General features: G+C 50.0%; 2 protein-coding genes across 5 annotated transcripts in view; one reads left to right on the top strand and one right to left on the bottom strand.

The window, feature by feature from the left end:
• The first annotated feature begins 7,899 nt into the window (after window positions 1–7,899).
• Window positions 7,900–27,361, top strand: part of YPEL1 (yippee like 1) — a 24,794-nt gene continuing 5,332 nt past the window's right edge. The window contains exons 1-6 of one of the 4 annotated variants that reach the window (XR_001602540.2): window positions 7,900–8,009; window positions 16,386–16,668; window positions 21,007–21,050; window positions 21,581–21,689; window positions 22,979–23,200; window positions 23,286–25,169. Coding sequence is in view for 2 of the 4 variants with exons in the window: in XM_016204320.2 (XP_016059806.1) it covers window positions 16,552–16,668; window positions 21,007–21,050; window positions 21,581–21,689; window positions 22,979–23,068 (360 nt within the window). In the remaining 2 variants the exon portion in view is untranslated. Of the gene's footprint in view, window positions 8,010–14,158; window positions 16,669–21,006; window positions 21,051–21,580; window positions 21,690–22,978; window positions 25,170–27,361 lie in introns of those variants that run through there. The other 3 variants (XR_001602541.2, XM_016204320.2, XM_087828366.1) reach the window with 3 other exon arrangements.
• The window catches only part of PPIL2 (peptidylprolyl isomerase like 2), a 27,019-nt gene continuing 24,831 nt past the window's right edge, over window positions 25,174–27,361 (bottom strand). The window contains exon 21 of the mRNA XM_016204317.2: window positions 25,174–26,874. The gene's annotated coding sequence lies outside the window, so the exon portion shown is untranslated. The remainder of the gene's footprint in view (window positions 26,875–27,361) is intronic.

The raw sequence follows: 27,361 nt of genomic DNA, 5'->3' as shown, positions 1-27,361 counted from the left end.
GAGCCAATCAGAAGATGTGTTTTGACTCAGTAATTCCATTACTGAGATTTTTCCCCCTAGATGATAATTGTAGAGAAAAGAGCCACATGTACAAAGGCATTTGCACCAGCATCATTTGTAATGACAAGAACAAATTAAAGCAGCTTCCATGCCAAGCATTAGGGAATGGCCTAGCAAACTTGCAAGTTGGTACAGCAACGGCAGAGTTTTAAGTGTCTTAATGTTACCTCCTCCAGGCTTTGATCCCCCAACATGCAAATCCCAGCCACACTTCTAAATCAGGCCAATTTCTGTCCACTCCTCTGAAGTGACGTTGCCCCTTCTCTTGTCCCCCTGCCAGGAAATTCCTGGAAAGCACACTGTGTGTGGCTTGCTCACTTTGGTATGCCTGCCACCTACCTTGGGCTCCAGTACAAAAAAGGCTCTATTGCCCTAGCTGGTTTGGCTCAGTGGTTAGAGTGTAGACCCTCAGACTGAAGGGTGTCAGGTTCGATTCCAGCCAAGGGCACATACCTCGGTTGCAGGGTCAGTACCCAGCCCCAGTCAGGGCACATGCACAGACAACCAATCAATGTGTCTCTCTCTGACATCAATGTTTCTCTCTTCCCCCTTCCACACTCTCTGAAAAGCAATGGAAAAAAATATCCTCAGGTGAGGATTGAAAATTAAATAATAGCCCAGCCAGGCGTGGCTCAGCAGTTGAGCATCAACCTAGGATCCAGGAGATCTTGGTTCGATTCCCGGTCAGGGCACATGCCCGGGTTGCAGGCTCAATCCCCATTTGGAGGGGTGCAGGAGGCAGCCGATCAATTGACACTCTCATCACTGATGTTTCTATCTCTCTCTCCCTCTCCCTTCCTCTCTCTGAAATCAATAAAGATATATTTCTTTAAAATTTTTTTTTAATTAAAAGTAATAAAAAGAATCTGTTAAAGTCTGATGCACAGAATGTGGGCCATAGACCCCCTGTATCAGCATCGCCCAGAGCCCATTAAAAAAACAGCATCTGTTGCTTAAGATGGTAAGTTTTATGTATATTTTTTCACAATTAAAAATTAAAATGCAGAATCTCAGGCCCCACCTCATACATATGCATTTCAACATCAGCTTTTTTTTTTTTTTTTTTAATATATCTTTATTGATTTCAGAGAGAGGAAATGAGAGGGAGAGACAGACAGGCAGAAACATCAATGATGAGAGAGTCATTGATCGGCTGCAGCCCGCAACCCGGGCATGTGCCCTGACTGGGAGTCGAACCCCGATCTCCTGGATCCTAGGTCAATGCTCAACCGCTGAGCCACGCCCAGCCGGGCGACATCAGCATTTTTTAACAAGATGCCAGGTGATGTTTAAATTTTGAGAAACCCCATAGTTTGTGTATAGTTACTATTAAAATACAAATTCCCATCATTAGTTACTATTTCTAATTAAGATATATATTTCCTTTTCCTCCCTCTCATTTCTTTTCCTCCCTCTCTTATTTCTTTTCTCTTGAAATCCTTCATTTGCAGGAAACAGAGAAATCACAGTGGCAGCTGGCAGACTCCAAGGACAGCATGATGCCATGGCAACCGCTTCCATCAGTAACTTAATTTCATCTCTGCTTTTCCATCTTTCTCTCCTTAATCCTGAAGCTGGAAATTTTTTAATTTGGAAAGAACATAAAATGGCTTGTGGTTGCTATGCCAACAGTAACAAACGGCACGCTTCCTAATGGGTTTGACTATCAGAAAGGAAACTGTCAGCAAATCATAGAATTTTAGACATCAAGGGGCTACCAAGAGCCTTCATCCCCTAACTTGGCCAAGGAGAGCCCCAGGCCTGGGGGTGAAGCTCCCTGCCTGCTGCACAGCAACCCGCCAGCCTGCACTGAAGTCACACCTAAGAAGGCTGCTTGATCTGGCCACCCTGAGGGTTTTAGGAAGAATATGGGGACAGAGGCCAACTGGCAGACTTTAGGAGAATTGCTTTAGGTGACACCTACACTAAAACCCAATGTGTGAGCTTGCTGGGCCTGCCATAACAGAGTACCACAGGCTGGGTAGCTTGACAGATTTTTTTCTTTCCAGTTCTGCAGGTTGGAAGTTCAAGATCAGGGTATTGGAAGGTCTGATTTCTCCTGAGGCCTCCCCTTGGCTTGCAACAGTCATCTCCCTGTGTTCTTACATGGTCATCTCATTGTGTCTTTTCTTACAAGAGCACCAGTCAGACTGGGTCAGGGCCCACCCTAGCGGCCTCCTTTTAACTTAATCACCTCTTTAAAGACCCCCATCTCCAGATGTAGTCACACTTCGGGGGACATGATTCAGCCAGGCTGATCCTCAGGGGATGACTGCCCCTAGCCCTCAGCCATCTCTCTCTGTGCGTGAGCCCTGTGCCGGCCTGGGTCCCGCACGGGTCAGCCAACGTGCCATGGCACCGTGTGGGGCTGGAGAGTCTCGACCCCACAGAGCCACCTGCAATGCTTGGCTTCCATATTCACATCCATTTTTGAAATGTGTGACCTGTGTCCATTCGCCCATGTTGGGTTTGAGTCCCTAGCACAAGGCAGGCTTGCTAGTAGGTGTTTTATGACACCACTGAACACTGTGCACCCCCCATGGTACACCAGGCTCTGGCGACTGCCCACACTTCTCGGTGCTGCTTCCAGTACCCGGGGTGTCCTGAGAAGAGAGCTGGGGGATGCTAATGTTTCCTGGGCTGGCTCCAGGACACACCTCTGGGCCGGTATCTTGGAGTTCATTGATCCTCAGTCATCCTGCAGGAGTCACTCTTCCAGCAAATGCTCTAAATGGCAGAGACACAGTGGAGAATAAACTAAGTCCCTGTCATCAGGGGACTCACATCCTAGTGTGGGGAGACAGACAAACCAAAGAAAATGCAGACTCTGGGGTGGGGTGGAGTCATAAGGAGAAGAAAAAAAGCTGGTGGGGGAGTGGTGGGGGAGGGCTGCTGGTCCCCAGAGTCGGGAGGGGGTTGCTTCTCTGCTGGAGACACATTCGAGGAGAATCCTGAAGCAAGAGGGGCCTTCCAGGGGAGGGGACAGCAAATGCCCCATCCCTGAAAGGAGCAGCCAGGGGCCATGTGTCTGGAGAGAGGTAAGCAAGGGGACTGCCGAGGGACAAATTTAACCTCACCTCCAAGGAGTCTGGCCTGTGCCCTCTGCTCAGGGAAGTAACCTGTAAGCCCTGACAGGAATGTCTGTTTGCCTAGGGGCCTGGGTCTACCATACCAGATAGTATCAGGGTGGGGCCGAGTACAAGAAAGACCAAATACATGGTTCAGGGTGGGTGTTTTTGGTCACGCACATGGTGGACTGGTGGGGGGGATACTGAAGACTTAAGATCAGGCACGTGAACAATTTTTTAAGATTTTTTTGTTTTTGTTTTAAATATATATTGATTTCAGGGAGGGGGAGAGAGAGATAGAAACATCAATGATGAGAGAGTCATTGATCTGCTGCAGCCCGCAACCTGGGCATGTGCCCTGACCGGGAATCGAACCCTGGTCGCCTGGATCCTAGGCCGATACTCAACTGCTGAGCCACGCCCGGCTGGGCCTCTTTTTTAAGATTTATTACTTTTCAGAGAGGTGAGGGAGAGAGAGAAACATCTATGAGAGAGTGAAACATCCATCGTCTGACTTCTGCACGCCCCTTACCGGGGGTTGAGCCCACAACTTGGGCATGTGCCCTGACTGGGAATCGAACCTACAACCTTCTGGTGCCTGGGATGACGCCCAACCAACTGAGCCACGCTGGCTAGGGCTGTTTTGAGGGTTTTTTAATCTGGAGGTCTCAGGTGAGGATCTGAGCTTTCCAGGTGTGTCCTTTCAGGGTGGTGGTCTCCACCGATTAGCCAGCACCAGGGCAGGGGATCATTAGTCATCGAAGCTGGTCCTGATGTCAACCATGGTGTTGCCCAGCTGGCCTCGTTGCTTTTCTGGGCCTAGAGCTAAAGCACAACTGAGGCCTAGATGTTATCTCTAGGGCTTAATGCTTAAGGGAGTGCCCTGCAAGGGCTTATATGGGAGTCTAATGAGGCTGCCCTCCGCCCCCCCTTGTCCCCCTCTGAGGGAGTCGACCACATGACTAGTGACATGCTAGGGGAGGAGGGGTCAAGGGAGGGTCTGAACCACATGGCCAGTGATACACCATGTGAGGAAAGGTGTTCCCAGGTTTGCTCCTTCTTAGCTACCCTGGGCTTTCTGCCCTGGTGACCCTCCACACCTGGCCTATGGTGCCTGCTCTGCTTACACCTGTCTGACTCTGGCTTTTAGTCTGAGTGAACTAGAAAGTTCCTAGAGGCTTTGAGGAGGAACAGATCTGGCTTTTGTTCTAAAAGAATCCACTTGTGAAGAATAGAGCTATGGAGGGAAAGTTTGCCTGTGCTGAAAGGAGGCAGTGCCTTTTGCCAAGGTGGCGAAGACTGTAGCTTAATTCAGGGACACTTAAGCCTGAAGTTCAGGGGGAGTCTGTGCTGAGGTGCGGGGTGGGAGGTGTAGGCTATGGGTGGTGGTCAAAGGAGCTTGGTGGAGACCCCTTATCACAAGAGCATAGGGGAGATAAGTGGCCCAAGGACTGAGCCCCCAGGGCCTCCAGTCTCAGGAGGGTGGAGAGCTGGTGAAAGGGCAGACGGGGAATGGGTCTACAGAAAGTGCCCGGCTGTAGGAAATGCTGCTTGGACTTGGCTGAGTCCAGACATGAGGTTTGGCACCCTGCAGGTCGAGTGGCTGAGAGGGAAACTTAAGAATGGAAGAGCCTGGCGCTGAACAGTTGCAGGAAGTGTGATGACAGCGAGAGAGGGCTATGGAGATGACAGCGTGTCTCGCTCTGATGGGACAACGCAGTAAAGAGGGGGTTGGGATGCAGGAGAATGGGGACATCATGACTGAACTGTCCCTTCAGCATGCACAGGGGTGGACCGAATGGAATAGTGACTCATGGGGTCTTGGAGAGAACATAAATGACATATTCATGGCGGGGGGGGGGGGGGGGGACGACGACACAGGAAGGTGGGGAAGGTCAGTGGTGGGAGCAGGAGGCTTGCTCTCCTGTTGATGTGGATGTTTTCAGTAAAGTAGGACACAGCCAGCATGGGGAGGAGACGTAGGATCATCTTCCAGGAAAGCGGGAAGACAGACACAAGAGGTGGAGCAGGTGTAGGGTTGCCAGGAGGACTGCACTGCCCTAGAAACTAGTCTCCACAAGGAAAGCATCTCTCTGGCCCTGCGGAGTCTCATGTACCCAGGATGGGGGTCTGCCGGACAAGTATGTGACGTGAGAAAGGGGCTAAGGGAGGAGTGAGCTTATGAGGGAGGACAGCCAGCAGGTAGGTGGAGGGGACAGTGCAGTGTGGTTCCTAGTGTGGGTCAAGGTGGCAGTGATCAGCTCACTACTGGAGGAAGGCAGAGAGGAGCAGCGTCCTGGAGTGGCTGCCCAAAATTGATGTTGTGATGACAGGGAATGTGAGGCTGATGGGTGCCTTGTGAAATCACATAATAAAAATAAAACAAAAGTATAGAAAATATTAGGGCATTGCATAAAATAAGAGTACAGTGTGTATCAAATCTTGAAACTATACTGGATCATGAAGAGTATATTTTTTTACTATATTTTTTAAAATATGTGTTTATTGATTTTAGTGAGAGAGGAAGGAAGAGGGAGAGAAACATCCTTTGGCTGCCTCCTGCACGCCCCCTACTGGGGACTGAGCCCCCAGCCCGGGCACGTGCCGTGACTGGGAATCAAACCAGCAACCTCTTGGTGCGCGGGTGACACTCAACCAACTGTGCCACAATGGCCAGGGCTTTTTTTTTTTTTTTTTTTACTATCTTTTATTGTGGTAAAACACAATAACATAAAATTTGCCATTTTTTAAAATATGTCTTATTGATGTTAGAGAGAGAGGAACGGGGGAGAGAGAAAGAAACATCGATGAGAGAAACATTGATCAGCTGCCTTCCATACGAGCCCCGACCGACCTGGGATCAAACCAGCAACCTGGGTATGTGCCCTGACTGGGAATCGAACTGGCAACCCTTCAGTGCACAGGATGACACTCCAACCACCCGAGCCACACCAGTCAGGGCCATTTTAACCGTTTTTAAGTGTATAATTCAGTAGCATTAAATACATTCACATTGCTGTGCAACCATCACCACTATTCCCAAAATTATCATTATCCCAAACAGAAACTTCATATCCATAATATGTATCTTTTACTGTGGTCACAGTTAAAAGACATCTGAAAGGCACTGGGCAGTGGTTAGCAGGGGGATTCATATCTGGGACCAAGCAGAGGACAGGATCCTTGCTGGAGAGGGGCCAGTGAGCTGACTGGCCAGGGTGCTGGAAGGGCCATCTACAATTCATATACATACTGCAATCACATTTTAGGGAAAAGCTTCTCCAAGAATGAAGCTAGGAACCATAATGCAAAGAACAATAGTAAGTCTGGTGCTGAAAGTTTCAGAGAATGAAGGGGTCTGCAGAAATAGAGCAGAAATCATCAAAGTGCCCAACCACCACACAGACATGTAGGTAGGTGTATGTTAAGTTCAATATTGTGCAGCCACTAAAAATATTTACAAAAAGTTGCAATAACAGAAAAATGCCCCTTCAAAAAGCAGAATACAAAAATTATGTAAACTTTGGATCATATCAAAATTATAATTTTTTTAACAAAGGGCTAGCTGAGAAAACATTTGCAATAGCAAACAACAAAAGCTTAATATTTAAGACAAAGTAATCCTGACAATTTCCAAGAAAAAGGAAACTTAGTTGGAAAGTGATGGAGACCTGAAAGACTTAACAGTTGATGAAGACATCTCTGAAAAACTCATCTTAAAACGATCATGAGTTCCCACTTTGCAGTCGGGTTTCTGGAAGCAGGGAGCTGGAGACATCACTGGAAGAATGGCTAAGTTCCAACAAATGTTTAAGAGGCAATATCCAGCTGTTTTCTAGTAATCAGGTGATACCCAAAGACAGATCTTTACAGTGCATTGCGCAAAAACAAGATCTAAAGGTTGCTAACATACATTGTGACTTCAACAGGGTGGGATTTCAAAAGTTATGTAATTTTTAAATTACAGAGAAAGGCTATGGGACCAACAAAATAATGACGGGAGTGGGGAAACAAAGTGTGGCCAACGGGAGAGGGCGGGCTGCCTGGGGGGCGAGGGCGCTGTCGGGCCCTATTTAGGGGTTCCAGAACACAGCCAGGGGCCAGGTGCAGATCCAGAGGTTCTCGGGTGAAAGGCTTGAAGAGGTCTGGGAGGGTGGTCAGAGGACAAGAGCGCGCAAGACCCGTACTCTGCGGACAGGGTCGAGGGTCTGGCCTGGAAAAACCGGGCGCCGCGCACAGTCGACCCGCACACCCCACGTTGGCTCCGGGAGCTGCGAGCCCATCCTGTCCACGGCCGAACCACGCGTGCGGAGAGAGTAGGTGACCTGCGGGCTTCCTAGGGCGCGGGATCCACAGAGGCGCAGAATCCTGCGGGATAAGCGTCCAGCCCGGGCCCGCACGCGCCTGCGCGCGCGGCGCTCTCCGCCGAGTACGCCCCCCGAACCCCGCCCCGCCCCGCACGGTCCCGCCCCTGCGCCCCTCCGCCCTCACCAGCTGGTTCCGAGGCCAATGGAAGCGCGGCGCGCCCCGTGGCACGTGCGCCCCTGCCCAGCCCCGCCGAGCGTGAGCGGGCCGAGCTCCCGAGCGCCGAGCGCGCGGGGCGGGGGCGCGCGGGCGGGGCGGGGCGCGGGCGGGGCTGCGTGCTGATTGGCCGGGACCGCGTTCCGAGGCCGTTAACGGCGGCGCGGCGGGGCCGCGGCTCCAAAACAAAGGGCTGGCGGCCCGCGGGGCGGCGGCGGGAGGATGCCTCGCGCCCTGGGGAGGTACCAACGGCCGCACGCGTCCCGGGGCGCGCCGGGGCCGCGTGGGAACTGAGCCCGCGCTGACCGAGGCCCGGGCCGGATGGGCACTGCGGGCCGGGGCGCGGACCGCCGAGCGGCCGTGAGTACGGGCGGGCCTGGACACTGTTGCGCGGGCGGCTACTTTGTGGCGACCCGAGAAGCCTGCGGGTGCGGGCAGGGTCTGGAGGCACCTGTTGGGCGCCCAGGCGGGCAGGCGGGGCGCGAGCGGACGCACCTGTCGGCGTTTTCCTTCTGGTGTGGTTCTCTGGTTTGTTGATATTTGGTTCCCTCCGTTTTGGAGCGGACCAAAGAGCCTAATCTCTGATTTTGCCCCCCGCTTTCTTCCCTCCTCTCCGCCCCCGCCCCCCAGCCGTAAACAATGTACAGAGGGAATGAACCACATGACGACAGGCTTTTCCCTCTTTAAAAAAACAAGTCGCCATTGGGGAGGAAGATGCGCACAAAGAGGTCTCCTAGGAATGACTATGGAAAGGGGGAGACGTTTCCAGTTGCCCGCGTAAGGATCGTGGCTAAGATGAAATGCCCTCGGTGCTAGCTCACCACTTGTGGCACCGGGCGCTGTTAAAGCAGAGCTCGCAAATGCCTTCGCTGTGGAAACCTGCTAGGCAGGGTCCCCTCCCCCAGCCCTGCCTGTGATTGGCATCTTCGATGTCCAAATTAGGTGCCGAGTTTTAGGATGGAAAGAAGGCTGAATTCCTTTTTAGATAGACAGTGGCCTTGGAAGACAACAATTTCGCCACCCCGGGGCCTTTTCTGTTCAGTTGCATTTCTTCTTTCTCTTTGTATCCAAAACATACACACCTTAACCTGCCCATTCCTTGGCCAAGATGTTATTTTTTCCACCAACCAATCCCTCACCTAAAGCCTCTGACAAGGCTTGCCTCCTGGGAAACCCTTTTCAGGGGCTGCACCTGAGCACACTGCCTCGCTCCCTTCACCGGCGCACCCTCCAGCCTCTGCTCTGTGCTAGTGGATGTGACGAACGCTTGCTGAGGCGCTGTGCTGGAGCCCAGTGTTGCTGAGTTTCATAATCCTGCCCTGGTTTCCCCTACCCTAGCTGTGGGCTCTTGGGTGACAGTCGTGAAGAACGCTAATACTGCGGCTCTCCTAGACCTCCATGCTCCCTTCCTTGTGGGAACCCCTGAGAGCTAGGACCAGGGCACACTCATGTTTTAAAATGACCGTGTAGCACAGGGTCTGGCCTGTTTTGGACACTTTAAAAAAAAAAAAAAACCTGAATGAGTTTAATTAGTAATCTGAGTAATAGTGTTTCTGCTTTTTAAATGAACTTATTTTGGGATAATTTTAGATTTACAAAGTTGCAAAATAATACAGACAATCCCCGTATGCCCCACACCCAGTGTTACCATCCCCATTGTCACCGTCCCACATTGCCATGATATATTTGCCAAAATTAGCAACTGACATGGGTACATGAAGTCAATTCCAGACATTAAGTCTTTCTGTTTTTGAAGCACTAAAATTTGTAAAGCTCTTTATGTTGAGAGCAGTGTTCCTATAACGTCTGCCTTCGATTCTGCCCGCCTTCCCGAAGTTCCATGGGGACCCTGTGTGGAGGGGCAGGTGTGGGAGTGTGGAGGGCAAGGGGCTATCATGTCGTTTTCTCGTATTTTTCTCCCTAGAAGACTGATGAAAGGAGTATAGTTTAGAATATGGAGCATCAGTAGAAGTCTGCCAGCTTGAGAACCATCCTGTGTCACTTTGCATTCGAGATTCATTTGGTTTAGAATTTTTAGAAAAGTAGTTCTGTTAATCAGCAGAACCTCTAGGGAGTGGGAATTTTGACAAGAGATTTCAGCTGAGGTTGGAGAAAGTACTCAACAGCCAAGTCACTGGAGGGCCAAGGGTCCTGGCGAGGGCAGTATGAGTTAGTTTCTGGAAAGGAGTCAAGAGGGTGACATTGTGACAGAGATGGGGCATTGCGGAAAACCTGTGCACTGCTGAGAGTAAAACTGAAATCCTGGAGCCAGCCAACCCACTGCCCGGGGAAGAGACCCCTACCCTGCCCTGGCACCTGCTGTGCCTCGGAACCAGGCCCAGGACTCCCTGTGGGGTTTGCGAGGTTGTGCCAAGCTTGGTAACTCTGCCGTACTATCGCAGTGACACGACCTCTTGTGAGGGTCTCTGGACCACCTTGTGAAGTGTGTTTTGCCCCCATTTTACAGGTAAGGTAACAGCTTGGCCACCACTTTGTGCCACAGTTTGAGTGGAGCCTTGTCCCCACCCCCCACGCCCCAGCAGCCTGGCTCTTGCCAAACCTCACCTGCTGGCTCCCCCTGATGCCACCTGTCTTCCCTTCATTGCTCTCCCCCAGCCCTGGCCCCCTTTCCGATTCCTCTCTGCATTTCGGGTGTTTCCCTCCCCCTGCCCAGCGCAGGGCTTTGAGTGTTTGCTTGTGTTTTATTTAGCAGGTGACTAATCAGGATTACCCACCTCTTTCCTCTTCAGCCCGCCTTCCAGGCCTAGTCCCACCGTTGAGCGCGTGTTGTGGTCCCTGCGGTCTCCCCTTCTTGTTAGCTAGGGAACAAGCAGCCTTTGCTAGAACGTCCCGAGGCCGCGACGGGACACTTCGTTACGAGTGGGAGGACTGAAGTATGTATTGAAGGGTCTTCCAAAAGAAAGGCTCCGTGCAAACTCATTAATCATGGTCTCATGGGTGATGGAGACAGGACCTGACCACGGGTGCGGGGAGAGTTGAGAGAGCCTGGGGGGCAGACGTGTCCCGGCCACTGGGCGATGCAGGACCCCAGACCCCTCCGGTTCCCCGGAGAGGCGGGGCAGTGGAGCCCACAGCGGGGTGAGGGGTTTTATCTGAGGACACCCGCATAGGTGGTTAGGACTGAAGAAAGGGGTTTTCTCTCCCTCCCCGGGGATCCAGTCATCCACCAAGGCTCCAGCTCCTGAAATGTGGAGAAAAGGTTTTCATTCTAACTCAGGTAGGAAGGAAGGTGGGGGGAGCTGGTCCCGCCAAAGGCAGATTGTGCCCATGCTGCCACACCTTCGGATGTCAGGCCTTCCGGGCCTTTCCACCCTGTGTGTGCACGTGCCATGTGAGTTTGAATTGTCGGTACATACACTTGGTCTCAAAATCAAACGTTATACACAAAAAAAAAAGACAGAAAGGAAGTCACCTTCCCTGTCCTCCCTGTCCCCAGCCTGAGGTCCCACTTTGGATCTATTTCTGGTTCATGTTTATCAGCACGTTTGGCTAGTGTCTGGGTTAGACTTGAGGCGGTTTCTAATCTTATTACAGGCAACATTGTAATAACTGTTATCCAGTTATATTGCTCGTGCGCAAGTCCAGAGGTAAATGTCTGGGGGCGCCCCGGAGCACTGATGGGTGTTACCAAATGGCTGCTACCAAATGGCTGCATCGAAGCGTGTTCTCACCAGTGGTGTTACCAACTTTTTAAAAACCTTTGCCAGCCTGCTATGTTGTAAGGCAGATATCGGCATGCTTTTAATTTGCATCGATGAGTAAAATTCACACCTGTCTGCGGGCACTGTGGTCCAGGGTATAGACTCTCTGGCTTTGAATCCAGCCCCTCAGCTTACTTTGCAACATTGGCAGATTGATTCACCTGTCTGGGCCTCAACTTCCCTGTCTGCAGAGTGGGCCTAAGAACACTCATCTCCTAGGGCTGCTATTAATGCATTTGGTTTTCATAAAGTGAACTGCTTAGAATGGGGCTGGCTTGGCTGTGAGGCTGTTTGGGAGAGTCTACATTTCCTTTTGCATGATGGACGTGATCTCCTGCGCACGCCACCTGCCTGGGGCTCTGCTTTCTCCAGGAACTCTGGCCAAACAGCAGGCCGTGTGAGCACGCACTGTCTCTTTTGAGCTGTGTTTTCTTCCTGAGCTCCCCTGGAGCTCTGTCCCCAGCACACCAGTGACAGGGAGACCCCAGTTCCCTCTGACACTGACAAGCTCACTCCTTTGCCTGCCTGGGACTGGAACTCACCTGCCAGGTTGTGGCAGTGCTGTGCCGGGAGGAAGAGCAGGTGGCATCTCGGGGTCTGCTGTACTGTGGTGTGAGGACCTGGCAGGGTGCTTCTGAGAGAGGGAAGGGAGCCCTCGGCCCTTGGGCAGCTTCCATTCTTTCCTGAAACTGTCACAGCTCTTTGGTTTGCAGTTTATTTCTCAATGTTTTTGTCTTTAGAAGTGTGGTAACGGCACCATATGGACACGAGCCTGATTCACGTTCTCTTAAAATAATTATACATGCTTGTTTTAGGAGAGAAACTTCTGGAATCAGAATATTGTTTTTGCTCTAAAAAATTAGCCCACACTAATATCTTTTGGGAGGATGATAGCTGCCCTCCCTGCGCGGGAACGTAATGCCCTGGGATGGACGTGGTTCACTTGATGCATTTGCCTTTTAGTTGCTTAAAGGTGGTTCCCAAACCCAGACATGACCACTACTCTGCCAGGACCCCCTTTGAGGGGTGTGACAGGAATGGAGGTAAAGACCGAGATAACGGAACACGTGGTGTGAGCCACAACCCACCCTGTCTTTAAGAGCTGACCATAAGCGCTGAGAATGGGCCAGGCTCTTAGAGGTGACAGGGCCATGAGCAGGGCCACCCCAGGGAAGGGGCCCTCAGGACTGCTGGTGGCTCCTCAGGTAGAGGAAGCCTTAGGGTGGGGGCTGTCCAGTGGAGCCTCAGGAAACTGACCGGCATACATGGCATTGAGAAATTCAAAATAAACAAAACCCTCGGCAAGTTGCCGCTTTTAAAGGTGTTGTCCCATGCAAAGGTTAAGAAATGAGGACTGTCCCCCATTCTAATTATAAATGAGTGAGAATCACTTGTTTAAAAGCCACGAATGAAGCGCAGGGCACTTTCCGTAGTTCTCTGTTTGGTCACCGGGAGTAGTGTTTCCGCCACTAAAGGGGCCCGAGAACTCTAAGACCTGAGTCACTGCCTCTGGCTGATCCAGGATTGTGCCTCTCGGGCCCGCACATTGTGCTTCAGAAGGAAGCTGGAGGAAAGGAGAGAAGGGATAAAACAAGTTAATTAACTTAAGGCTCCTTTCAATAAAAAAAACTTGGGTGAAGGCATTACAGCACTCCAGGTGAGTTCAGTAAGGGGCGACGTCGGGACAGGCTCCCCTTGCTGGTAATTCCTGACAGGTGGGCCGCGTGGATGCGATCCGTCCGCGTGGACCGTGTTGAACCCCTGCGCGGGGAGGAGAGTCGCCCGGGAGGTGCAGGTGGTGTCCGGGTGACACTTACCTCCGCGATCTCCCCGGCAGGTCAGTGAGCTTACCGAAGGTGAGGGTAATGCGGGTTCAGATGCATCAAGCGTCCAGGGGCCGTAGCAGCGGATGAAACCTGATCAAATGAACCCCAAGGTCTGGGCAGTTCTAAATGTTATTACTCCATGTTATTCTTGCTAAATGTTAAAGTGTAGCCCAGTATTTTGCAGACCAGCTTCATAGGAACCCAAGGGATTAATGTAGCCAACTGCAAAGAAGAAATCAATGTGTAATGAACAAGTAGTGTATCTAGGCAGTGGCCACGCCTCCCTTCGGGAGACAGCTTTGGATGCGCATCGCGCGTCCCTCACTGCAAGTAATAAAACTACCTTGGGACACCCAGGTCTTCTGGAATAGAGCACCCCAAGTGGTGAACCCCTTGAGTTCGGTAACACCTTGTCCTTGATTCTGAAGAAACCCGAGGGAAAAATTCAGGATGGACACCTGATTTAATGGCAGCTAATGGGAAACGTGTGTTTTGGGAATTACTAATGGGGAATATTCGATATAATCGGGCTTGTTCATTAACACCTTCATTTGGTCGTGAAGACCATATATTGGAGAAGGAAACAGGCCTCATTTTAGGAGACAGGTGTGTGGGTGTCGGCATGTGGACCTTGTGTGGAAATTTTCTCCACCGTCGTCCTGCTAGCTGGTTTTCTCTGTTGGAAAGTTTGATAAGCTATTAGTTTTTGTTATGGCATGAAATAGAATCCAACTTTTTCTTTTCCTAGGTACGCAATTGTCCAGCACCATTTAAAAAAAAATTTGCTCTTTCCCAGTGAGCCACAGTGTCACTTTGCTGTATCTGGTGTCCTGTGATATGCGTAGATCTGTTTCTGAGCTCTCTTTCATGTCAAGTCTACTTGTTTTTTGTCCCAAGCCAGTATCAGACTCTTTAAAATATATATATATATTATTTTAGAGAGAGAGAGAGACAGAGAAAGAGAAACGATTTGTTGTTCCACTTATTTATGCATTCATTGGTTGCTTCTTGTACATGTCCTGACCGGGGATTGAATCCTCAACCTTGGCATATTGGCACAATGTTCTAATCAACTGAGCTACCTGGCCAGGGCCTGGGTTTTTTTTTAAGTCCTTACCCAAGGATGTTTTTTATTGATATTTAGAGAGAGAGGAAGGGAGGGAGAGAGAAACAAACATCAGTGTGAGAGAAACATGGATCGTTGCCTCCTGTACACCCCTCTCCCAACCAGGGACCAACCAGGGATCAAACCTGCAGCCTGGGTACATGCCCACGTTCTAGCCTTATCTGTTCAGCCTTCTGTGTCCTTATGTTTAAGATGCGTCTCTTGCAAATAGCATCTACATGAATTTTGTTTTCTGCTCAGTCTGAAACCTTAAACTCTGTTAACCCGTTTCTGTTTCCTGTAGCATTGATATATTTGGGTTTAATTCTTTCTCCTTTCTCTGGGCTTCCTAGTCTCTGTCGGGTTTCTTTTCCTCTCCTTTCTTGCCTCCCTTTAGACTGACATTTTATCATTCCCTGATATTCCCTTTATGGGTTTGGAAGTCACACACCTTTGTTCTTACAGAAGTTTCATCAGAAATTACATTTCTCTGTAAGTTCTTTTTTGGACCATACAAGGACTCTGGAACGTTCTCACTTCAGTTTTCACCCTGACTTGTCGTCATGTATCATAATCATACCTTTAAAGCTCTACACGACCTTGTTCAGTTTACCCAGGTATTTACCATTCCCTTCGTTCACCATTCCTTCTCTTAATCTGAAGTTTAGACTTTATCTAGAGTTGTTTTTCTTTTGTCTGAAGCACATCCTTGAACTTCTTTAGTGACATTTTGCTGAGGTCAAACTTTTTAGTTGTCTGTAAATATCATTTCCCCAAATCCTTGAAAGGTATTTTCACTGGATAACGGGGTTCTGGGACAGCAGTTACTGTCTTTCGGAACCTTCAGGCCCCTTTCCCTCCTGCCCTCTGGGTTGCATTGTTTCCCTTGGAAGTTGTTCCATTGAAAGGTAATTTTCCCTTCCCTTCTGGATACTTATAAGGCTTTTTTTTCTTTTTCTTTGGTTTTCTGCAGTTTTATTATTATGTGGCCAGTTGTGACTTTATTTATTCTACTTGGAATTATTGGACTTCCTGAGTCTGTGGATTGGTGTCTTTCTTCAATTCTGGAAAATCCTCCCTCTTTCTCTCCATGTAATGCCTTTGCCCCATTTTCTTCTAATTTTTTTTCTGTAAATCTGCATGCATGTCTGTGCTTTTGGTGTCATCTAGGAAGTCACTGCCAAACCCAATGTCATAAAATTTCTTCCTATATTTTATTCTAAGAGTTTTACAGCTTTAGTTCTTACATGTAGGTCTTCGATGCATTTTGAGTTCATTTTTGTATATGGTGTAAGGAAAGGGTTTAACTCATTCTTTTGTATTCCGATGTCCAGTTTTCCCAGCACCATTTGTTGAAAACACTGTCTTTCCTCCGTTGAATGGTCTCGGTGCCCTTGTTGAAAATCATTTGACCATATACATGGATTTATTTCTGGACCGATAGGCAATTTCTTAAAGATTAATGAATAGCGGCTCCAGCCCTGGCTGGTGTGGCTCATTTTGTCAGGCGTCCTGTGCACGACAGGTCGCTAGTTCGATTCCCGGTCAGGGCACATGCTCGGGTTGCAGGCCTGTCCCCAGTGGGCGCGCAGGAGGCCGCTGATCGATGTTTCTCTCTCTCTGCCCTCCTTCCTCCCTCCCTCTAAAATACATAAAAACATATTTTTTAAAACTAGCGGATCCATCATTTATTCATGAGTGTCGTGGAGCTTTGAGTCATTTATTCCATGATTTGGGACAAGATGTATCCAGTGGTGCCGTTGCCTCACTCAGGCGGGAACCTTGTTGGCTGCTGTTTTCTTTCACTTTTCCTGAAGCCACACATAGGATAAGATGCATTTGATCAAATGTTTTTCTCAAATGTTTTTGTATGTAAAAGTAGTTCACCTGCCATGTTGAACTAAATTTGGGATGGTTAAACAGTGGTTAAGTATTAGTATTCTTTGTGTGGACAATTAATGACAGGCCTCGGTCTTTAACTTCTAGCCCCGCCCTCCCCGTTCTTCAGCACACATGCGTCCTAAACGCACCGTCTCGGTGTATTTCGCTCTCTCCATAACTCACTGTCTTGATTTATTGACAGGTTGTGGCGTTTTTCTCTCGTCCCAGCTGTGTGGACAGTGCCACACGCCTTCTGAACAACAACGGCTCTTGCATGCCTGTCCCAGTGTTTCTTCTGTCAGAGAGCCCAGCAGAGCCGCAGTTCTTTCAGTGCCAGCCCTGAGCTGAGCGAGGAGTGCCCAGGCGAGATGGTAAAGATGACAAAATCCAAAACTTTCCAAGCTTATCTGCCAAACTGTCACCGAACATACAGCTGTGTCCACTGCAGAGCCCACCTGGCCAATCACGACGAGCTGATCTCCAAGGCAAGTGGTTTGTGTCTAGAAATTGATGAGGTTCCCTTGACAGTGATGTCATTCCTCAGTAGCAGATGAACATTGAACCATCGCGTGGCTTTCTGGGTTTGCTGTGTCCTGAAAGTCTAGAGCCTCTGGGCCGCGTTGATGAAAGTCTTGTGCGTGACTAAGTGTGGCTGCGCCACATGCTCCTGATCTTGACACTGTGGGTGGGTTTGGAAGGCCGGCAGCTGGGACTCCCAGAGATCACGGAGCGCCAGATGAGTCAGTTATTTGTCAGAGCAGTAAAATTAGTGTGAAACCAGACACGTTGAAGGAACAAAGGAAGTCAAGAAAATCTGTGGAAATAGTTTAATAAGAGAATTAAGAATTTTTTAAAACTTAGAATGGCTGGGAAGAAAAGAGGCTTTGTGTGGGAGATGGGCTCTTTCAGGAAAATGCCCAGGAGGGAGCTCTGGGCACTGTCTGCAGGACCTGGAGCAGCCTGGTAGATGTGACAAGAACGGCCCCATCCTGTCTTATTGGGTCGACGTCTTTATTAGCAGTATGTAATGCTTGTACTCAACCACTTGTGAACATTTAAAACAATCCAAACAGCCTGGCCGGTGTGGCTCAGCCGCTGAGCATCAGTCTAGGATCCAGGAGATTGCGGTTCGACTCCCGGTCAGGGCACATGCCTGGGTTTCGGGCTCGATCCCCAGCAGGGGGCGTGCAGGAGGCAGCTCATCAGTGACTCTCCCATCATCCATGTTTCTCTCTCTCTCTCTCTCTCTCTCTCTCCCTTCCTCTCTCTGAAATCAATTAATACATATAAAACAATCCAAATGGAGTGGATGAGTGAATGTTCCCTTGGGAAGCAGCAACAGTCCTCCCCCCCCTCCCCCACACACAGGTCATGACCCCCCATTCTCACAGATCGGGACGCTCACCCACCCTCACAGGTCTGCCTTCCTGGGCTGCAGGCACCTCACTCTCTTTCTAAAACAGTCTGTCGGGAATCTCCGCTGAGGCTTGTTGTTTCACTCAATTAGAAGAACATTTATCTGCTTGTGTGTTAACGAGGTAGTAATGACAGGTTGTTTCATTTCTGTTCATTATCCGAAATAAAAACTGTTAAACAAGGCAGAGTTTCTGTTCTCCTGCAGCTCCTTTGTTCATTCAGAGGTTTCAGGGCAGAAGTGGAAGTACCTCAGGCTCGGGAGAGCCGCTCCAGGGCCCCCAGATTGGGGCTCAGTGTCCCTGGCTAAGCTCATGCCACCTAAGCAGGCGTCAGTGTCAGGCCCCATTACGGTCTTTGTTCTGAAGCATGTGGGCGGATCCACTGTGAGGTGGGCCGAAAGGAATGTGAGCTGCTGCTTCCAGAGCACCCAAAAGCCATTAAGTTGTTTTAAATCACATCAGAGCAGAGGCCTGCCAGGTGGAAACAGTCATGACATTAAATGAGCACTTTAGGATGAAAGGGAGCTGAGAACCTAAACTCTTCAAGCACACAGGCTGCCAAGAGGTGTCAGACTTGTGTTTCAGCTGGTGCTGAAGTAAACTGCTTTCCCCCCCCTACATCAGCGATTTTCAACTTTTTTCATCCCGTGGCACACACAAACTAATTACTAGAATTCTGTGGCATGCCCAGCCCGTGTGGCTCAGCAGTTGAGCGTCGACCTCTGATCCAGGACGTCACGGTTCGATTCCCGGTCAGGGCACATGCCCAGGTTTCGGGCTCAATCCCCAGTAGGGGGCGTGCAGGAGGCAGCCAATCAATGACTCATCATTAGTGTTTCTGTCTCTCTCTCCCCCCTTTCCCTTCTTCTCTCTGAAATCAATAAAGATATATTTTACCAAAAAAAAAAATTCTATGGCACACCAGAAAATATATATTTTGCCTATCTGACCAAAAAAATAGCAATAATTTTGATTCATTGACACTGGATGGCTATTGTGTTGGCTCTTGTCATTTTTTTATTTGACAGTCTAAGGGAAAAAAGGTCAGTGCCCCTGACTAAGTAGCCAGGTAGTGCATCTTTTAAAAATTCTTGCGGCGCACTGGTTAAAAATCGCTGTCTTATATTGTTATCCCACATCATTTGTAACATAAAGCAGAACCCAGTTCATACGAGGCTAGAGTTACCTTCCTGACAGGCTCCCCAGCCCCTGGTGCATCTGTGCACTAACAAGCAGTCCCCTGGCCCGAGGAAGCCCTCTTGGTGCAGGCGGGTCTGGTTGTTAGAAAGCTCTGTCTGGTTTGCAGACTCTTATCTGCAGGCCACATCTGGCAGACCAGCTATTCTTGTAAAGTTTTATATTTCATCTGTGGCTGCTTTTGTGCCAGAGGGTATATGGCCCCCAAGCCTAAAATATTTATCTGGCTCTAATTTACAGCAGTTTGCAGAGCCCTGCTGTAGTCAGGCGGTGGCCTGAATCTGAACCATAGATCTGAGCACATCTTGGATCCAAACCCTGTGAGAAAAATGAGGATTTGCAGAATAGGTGAGAATTAGGAAAATCAATCTAGAAAACTGAAGGCCGATAGGGATGTGTGAAAAGTTCGTATGATGATTCTTTGTTAAATTGGACAAAATAATGTTCCTCATTCTAGGAAGCTACTTAAGGGAAGACCCCTTTTTAAGTCTGAAAGCTGTATATTTAAAACAGTGGTAGCCTCAGGCTTAGTTTTGCTGCAGTAACAACCCCAAATCTCAGTGACTTAAAACAAAGGTTTATTTCTTTTTTTAATCCTCACCTGAGGATATGTTTTTTGTTGACTTTGGAGAGGAAGGGAGAGAGAGAGAGAAACATTGATCAGTTGCCTCCAGTATGCACCTCGACTGGGGATCTAACCCACATCCTGGGGCTGTGCGCTGACCGGGAATCCAACCCGCCGCCTGTCGGGGTGTGAGACAGCGCTCCGACCAGCTGGGCCACGCGGCCAGGGCCAAGCGGAGGTTTATTTCTTGCTCAGGTGGGGTGTTCATCATGGGTCGGCCAGGGCTCTGCTTTCTTCAGTTATAAAAGATACTTGTTTGAAATTATAAAGTGATGTGTATGTCTAAAGTAAAAAGTGAGAATACCTTTTCCTCCTTCCTATCCCAGCTCCATTCCTTAGAGTAATCACTTAGTAGCTTGGTGTGTATGTTGTCTGGTCTTGGTTGGTTGGTTTTTTGTTTTTTGGTGTGTGTCCATAACAACACATTTTCACTTTATTTTTTTATTTAATCTATTGATTTCAGAGAGAGAAGAAGGGAGAGGGAGAGATAGAAACATCACTGATAACAGTCATTGATCGGCTGCCTCCTGGACGCCAACTGGGGATCGAGCCCGCAACCCGGGCATGTGCCCTGACCGGGAATCGAACCGCGATCTCCTGGATCCTAGGTCGATGCTCAACCGCTGAGCCACGCCCAGGCGTATTTTTCACTTTAAATAAAGAGCTCACGACGCACATCGTTTTACAGCTGGCTCCCTTCCCTTAACAGTCCTCTGTGACTGTCTTTCCACACCCTCTCACCCATCTGTTTTGTTTCCTTTTTAATGTCTGCACGAGTCCCGGATGTGAAGTGAAGGCACTTGTTTGCTCACTTATTGGTGGGTGTCTGCCTCCAGTGTTTTTGCGACTACAAACACTAATGGTGACCATTCTTGTCACATTTCCTCAGGCACTCAAGCTGACCTGTTCTTTACAGTTCGTTCTGGGAATGGGATTGGTGGGCCATCCAGTCAGCCTTCCTTGCAGTCTTTTGAATTTTTGTTGACAGTGTTCTTGATTCTGTTTGCATTTCACCGACAATTTTTGTGGTCCCTCTGTTCCGTTTGGTCATTTGAGCCTGGGACCGGAGCAGATGAGCCCCGAGCCAGTGTTCCCTCTTGTTTCCAGGAAAGAGGGGGTTGTGAGAGCTGAGTCTGGGACTGACACGAATACCCCATCCTGCCTCCTGAATCGTCTTAGAGTACATAAATATGCTGTGAGCCATTTCTTAGCTTGTAACACTCTCCTGGGTGAGCTGTCTTTCCTCCAAGTAAGGGGCCATCGTGGGCTGTGACTTTCTATTTCAATGGAAAAGCATGAAAACGTCCCCTCGCCCCTAGTATCGGACAGGCGTGGTGCATCCTGTGCTGGCGGAGCGACCTGGGCAGCTCTCTGGGGCGCCCTGTGACTCCCGGGCCCTCGGGAAAGACGCTTGGCCTGCTCGGGGCCCTGAACGCAGCCCCCTCACTCTGCAGGGCGGCCCTTCAACTCACGTCAAGGCCCAAGACCTGAAACACAGCTGCTCCATTTTCATTCCAAAATGCCAAACTCATCATCACTTTTTGTCTTATCGCAATAACCTTTTAAACCTTTTTTCTTCTTTGCAGTCCTTTCAGGGAAGCCAGGGACGCGCCTACCTCTTCAATTCTGTGTGAGTAGCGCTGCGGGTTAGCCTTGCGGACGTGCTGTGCTGTCAGGCCCACTTATCGCAGCTTCTCTGTGCCCGTTCCGTTACTCAGCTGGAATATATAGTGTCCCCAGTGGTCTCAAATTACCCAGTGTCTCTTACGTGATCTTAAAGAATTTCCTCTCTAGTCTTAAGAGTTTCGGGAAAGCATAAGGCTCCTGAGGAATTAGCCCTGCACACATGCTGTGGTTCGCTTCCCATTTGTGGGAGGTTTTCAGTTTTACTACAGCAGAACTGTGGTCACCTCCCCAGAACCTGTCCCATCCTGGGATCCTTGTGGGAGATAAAAAGTTGTTCCTTCTCCTAAGAGGTGGCGGGGGGCAGGGGCAGGGGAGGCCGGGAGTTAAGAGGAAACACTGCTGCATGTCTGGTAACCAGTTGGCTCAAGAAATCACCCCAGGGTGGGAGCCATCCCTAGGTGGGGGTGGAAATGCTGCCAGCCCGGGCCCCCCCAGGAGGCAGGGTCTCCAGCGCCTGCTGCCTCCTCCCTGCAGGGTGAACGTGGGCTGTGGCCCCGCAGAGGAGAGAGTCCTTCTCACTGGCCTCCACGCCGTTGCAGACATCTACTGTGAGAACTGCAAAACCACGCTCGGGTGGAAATACGTGAGTAGCCACTGTGTTCTGACATTCCGGAGAACACAGATTTACTGTAATAAAACGTTTACAAATGGAAACAAGACTTGCAGAGGTGTAAAAGCTGCCCCGGAAGTGTGATCCTATCAACCAGAGTTCATGTTTTAAAAGAAATTTCTTTTGGGCCAATTAAAGCTGTGTGGGCACACCTGCACGCTGGTCAGGGGCGCACGGCCCCGCCCCGCAGACCCTGTGCCCTGTGGGTCCCATGCAACAAGGGAAGGGAGGCTGTTCCCACTCATCTGGGTGGCCAGGGCTCGGGGCTGGTGACGTTACTTTCCAACAGCCATCACAGCAGACCCTCTGCAGTGCTTGGCGCCTTGTATACATAGAAGCCCCTGCCTACAGGCTCTTAGTTCCAGCCCCTTCTTTCTCCTGGCGCCTGTGCTGAATGTTGCCACCCTGCCCCATCTTCGGTCTTTACCTCCTGCCCCAAGCTTTCTGCAGGCACAGGTGCCGCTGTCCCCACCAAACCTGACCTGTATGTGGTAACTGAGTGTTTGGCCGTGGGAAGTCTCTGCCATTTTCTGCTTCCATCTCCCTCCCACCTTTCTGACTGATCTCCTCTCATCTCAGCTTGTTTTGACCTTTATGTTGACAACTCCCAGACTTGTTCCTGTGCCCCAGCTTCTGTCCCATGTCCCCAGTGTGCCCTGCCATCTTGTGCACGTCCCCCCCCAGATTCAGCATTTAAGAGGCCCATCTGGAGTGGTGCCTGAAGTTGTCTTTTGCAGCCATTCTCATTTCCTTCATCAGGGCCACCTGCTCTCCCCCTTGGAATTCTCTATCGTTGCTGGTGTCCCATGTCCCCATCAGAGAGACAGGCTCAGTGAGGCCTGCACACTCCCCCAGTCCTTCCACCTACTGGGCCTATCGCATTCCATCCCTGAACCACCCCCAACAAAGGGCCCTGTCTGCCGCCAACATCTTTGAACTGCCCGGGGCTTTCACAGTCACCTTTACTTTGCTTCTACCTGGTGTCCCTGGAAGGAGCGTCTTGCTCTCCCTAGCTCCCAAATTGCCCTGCAAATGGAAGGTGCTCAGTAACAAATTTGAATTCATATTTCCCTTGAAGTTTGACCATAACTTGATGACACGTGTACACTGTCACCCGAGACAGACCCCTCCCAGCCATGAGCCGGAAACAGCTGGGGAGACACGTTACTAAAGGCTGTTTTCTCTGCTCAGAATGCAATGAAGTTGAAAAATGAAACAGTCTGTCCTGAAACCTTCTCTGTCTCTACTTTTTTACCCCCAAGGAACATGCCTTTGAGAGCAGTCAGAAATATAAGGAAGGAAAATTTATTATTGAGCTTGCCCACATGATCAAAGACAATGGTTGGGAGTAGAGTGAAGGCCTCCTGTTCTCTTCTGAGTCCTTTTTTGTGAAAGAGACTTTAATGGAAACATAGGAGCATCCTGGATGACAATATTCCTTGAACTTGAACCTTGCAAGCCGGCCTCTTCTGACCATCCCATGGGTAAGGCTCCCTCGGTCTATGTCTTCATGTATGTGGTCGTTTCTGAAATGTTTCAGTGACCTTTTTCTAATGTTTCACATTCTAGAGAAAGAATTAACCAACTGATGATTTACCCGTCTAGTTAATACCTTCTTTAACCTATGCCTTTAAGATAAAGTTTGGCTGCTCTTTCATGTTTGATAGAAAGAGACCGAATCTCTACAGACCACAGGGACAGGGTCTCTTTAGAGAGCAGGTTCACCCTGTCATTTAGAATGAAGGTTTTATAGCCACTTTTTTCCTAATTTGCAAAATTACAAGTTGGTTATTTCTCTTGCGAATGAGCTGTTAAGTCATAGGGCTCATTTCAGAATCTTCCAGAAGCAGTCACAAATCTGTACACCAAGGGTGTGTTTTTTAGCCTTGTTCAAAAACAGAAGATACCATTGATAACGTTTTAGATAAGCTATAGAGAAGTGGGTCTAATGCAACATCTTGTTATTTAAGCCAGTAGCTTCCTTATCTAGAAAGCAAATGAACTAGTTGTTAGCGGAGACTGTTCCAGGGGCCCACGGCGCAGCTGCGCCAGGACCACAGCCCTGGACACGGGGCTCCGGAGGTGGGGCTCAGCCGGGCACTGAGGGGCTGCTCCATGGAGTAATAGTTTAACACACTGGACCGAGTAAATCGGATTTCCTTTTCTACTCTGATGTACTTGAAGAAAAATTATTTTTGCATATGAGAGAGGCCAGAACTAACAGGATAAACTTTCAAACTTGAGATTTGGTAGATTGTTTTAATGTTTTCAGAAGAGGTTAAAATTGCAAGACAGGTTTAAACTTTGTAAATGGGATGTTTGCTCAGCGGGTCCCACTGCCTTGCCTGGTCTGTCCCATGGGCTGACACACAAGGGGCCTGGGCAGTCTCCTAAGTCCTGAGTTGCCGCCACGTGTTTCAAGTTTCGATCCACCCGTGCTTCAGCAGGGAGTGGGCCCGACACAGGTTTTGGCCAATTTGCAGAAAATTGAGGTCAAAAACTTTTCCAAGTAAGTTTTGTTTTTCGCTGTTCTGACTCCAGCCTGTGGGCCCAGCCTGCTGCTGCAGGTGTGTGGGGAGGCCTTCTGTGTGGTCACCATGGCGTGAGACTCCCTGGGTCCCAGCACCAAGGGCAGGAACAGGGCCCCGGGCAGGCAGTGTGCCCAGGTGTTTCTCGGCCTGTAGGACGGCTCTGAAACTGCCTTTGGGTGAGGCTAGTCCGGCGGCAGCAAGCCTGAGCCCCTCCCCTTAGCACAGAGCTCCCGGCCATGCAGGCAGGAGGCTCCCCTGCCGGTTCCGGTTTGGCCGCTGCCCTCTCGGCACCACCTCTGCCTGTCTTGCCGCCTTGGAACATGGGAACGTGGCGGCCCCGACTCCAGGGTGGGTTCGCACAGAGGAGCCCCTGCCGCTCGTCAGCCGAGAAGGGAAGACCTTTGTGCAGCTGTGGAAGCCTCCCTTCCAGCAGGTGCTCCAGCTGGCGGCCGCTTCCCTGAGCTGTGTCCAAAGATCTGGGCTGTGCCAGCGTCTGTCCGACCTGGCGTCCGGCGCGCAGCCCCGGGGCTCGCTGCCGTGGCCGAAACCTGCAGAGGCCTCAACCGCGAGCACCTGCGCGGTCCCAGTGGCAACGGAAGGGCCTGAAGGACGCCGCCCGTGGGAAGTGAGTACTAACTGCAAACGTGGCCTAAGCTGACTCCCCTTCTCGTTTGGGGTCCTCTACGAGCCTCACGCTGCACCCGGCGGCCGGACCAGGGCAGCGGCCCGAGCGTTTCTCCGTGAGGTCTTCACTTCAGCTGAAGGATCTTTCTAAAATTCTTCTGACCAATTTTTGTATATACTAAACTTATATTTAAAGCTTTTATATGTTCTGGGCAATTTTACTGGTCCTTCCATTTGAGCACTTTGGTTTTGTATCGTCGGTTGTGATGACATTGAAACCTTTTTCCTAGCAGTCTTATGACTTGTGTTTTTTTTTTTTTTGGTAATTGATACAAATACTCTTACCACTTTTTTGTTGGTCTTCTAAAAAATCCAAGCTCCTTTTGAAACCAAACGAACTGAGCATGAGCTGGCTTTAGGGAAGGACATCCACGAGCCACAACTACGTGCTAGTGAAGTGCTGGAATGTTCCACCCTCTCAAATTCCTAAACAGTGAATGTCATCCCCTGACTTTTATTTAAGTTATTTAAAATATTTTTTCCTTGAAGAGTGGGAGGTGATGCCAGGATTATAAATGCATTTAACTTAAAATTGTGCCATGTCCTCTGGCTCAGTACATTTGCTTTAGAACTGTGGTTTAGTTTTGTTGCCATTTTTATATACATATATAGTATTTTTATACCTTAACACTTATTCTTGATGGCATCTGTCAGATATTAGCAAGGATCAGAAATGGGAATTTTTCGGAAGTCCTTTAATTTACCTGATGACTTTACCAGGTACTTAAAAAATCCAAGTGCTTTTAATTTCTGGAAAAGTACAATTTAAGCTCCAAAACCACCTACAAAAATGTAAACCCTTGCTTGTCCTCCCATGTGGGGCGGGTCCATGGGCCACAGCCCGGGCTGGCCCAAGGGTTCACCCCTCGGAGCAGGACCGCCAAGCTTGAGCGCACAAGCCTCCCTCGGCCTCCCTGTGTCCAGCCCTTGGTCCTCTGAGGTTTAAAAATAAAGCTTCCATGTCCAGTGTCTCCTTTTCAGTAGCACTTGTGCTCAGGTGCTCTCCTCTGATGCTGAGGGACAAGGCCCTGGTGCCGTGCAGCTCCCACCAGGAACACAGGGGTCTTCTTTCCGTAGGCAGTTCTGGTCCTGCGCTGTCATATGCAGAAGTAGCCCCTGGGCGCTGGCCACCAGGCTCACCACCTGTTTGGGGTCTGCAAGTGTGGCCTGAGAAAAGCCTAACCCTGCAGTTTCCGGGCTGTGGCTAAGCCACACTCACCTCCTCCTTCTGAACTGCTGAAGGGCTAGGCCTCCACGCCTCAGGAGCCCAGGGTTCTTGGTGTGCTGTACCCACCCCACCCCCGGGGTCTTCACCCCCACCCTGCCTGCCCTCTCCTCCCGTGTCAACCAGGTTCTCGGAGACAGTGCTGGTGCAAACACAGGTGAGTTCTCAGACGTCTGTAGCTTGGAGGGTGGCGTAAAGGGGTTGTGAAAAAGTGAGGGACCACTGACTAAAGGCACGGAGGGGCTAGACAGTCACACTGCAGAGGGACAGGGTATAGGCAGCAGTGTCTGGCCTGAAGCGAGATAACAGGCCAGCGAGCGGATGCGCAAGAGGGCCAGAGCCAGGCAGGTGAGAGAGAACGGGGTGGGGCCTGGTGGTCAGCGTCAGAGCTGGGAAAGAATTGCCAAGGTACATTTTGGAAGTAAGAGTTGTCGAGACTGTCAGAATTGAGGTTTTGGGTGAGGGGGCAAAGAACAAAAACCAAGGATGGAACTGGGTTAGAATTTCAGCATTAACGAGAAGGGGGGAAGCCTGTGCCGACCTGAGGACCATAAGCACTGAGAAAGGGTGTGAGGGAACAGGGACCCTTGCAGAGCCCAGAGCTAGAGGAGGCTGAGGTCCTGGAGGAGGCAGCTGTCCCCAGGTTTCTCCAGAGGCACTTCAGGAAAGCTGAGGTAGCAGAGTCAGGTCAGGAGAATGGAAGCCGGGCTGGCACAGCCTGCAGAACGAACAGAAAACAAGGACGGGCAGGCAAGAGTAAGTTTTTTAAGACATTTATAGAAAAACAGGATCAGGGAAGGGAACTTTTAAGTTAGGGCTTTCGGGCCAGCCATACTAGCATTTCCTAAGAGCTGAGGGCCAGTGTTTGAGCGCAAGGATGGGCCCTGAGGATGGGCAAGGGGGCGTGCCAGCTGGCAGGGCCTTCATGTCCAGCAGGAACAGCTGTCTTCACCTACGTGTGGTCTCATCACCATCCTGAGACAGAGGTGGGCAGTCCTGGAGGAGAACCCAGACGCAGGCTTGCAATGGGCACAGCTGGGACTGCCCACGGTCCTTGCTAGGCTGGACTCAGCAAACCCAAGCAAGAGGTGGCAAGAAAGTTTTTTGGAAATAACATGTAGGTTCTAGTCCAGGGTTCTCAAATCACTGGCATCAGAAGCCCCTGAGCTTTGTCAAAACATAGACCTCAGCCTCCAGGTCAGAGA

This window comes from Miniopterus natalensis, chromosome 20 (genome assembly GCF_054644295.1).
Source record: "Miniopterus natalensis isolate mMinNat1 chromosome 20, mMinNat1.hap1, whole genome shotgun sequence".
Lineage (NCBI taxonomy): Eukaryota > Metazoa > Chordata > Mammalia > Chiroptera > Miniopteridae > Miniopterus > Miniopterus natalensis.
This window is presented reverse-complemented; position numbering and strand designations above follow the sequence as displayed.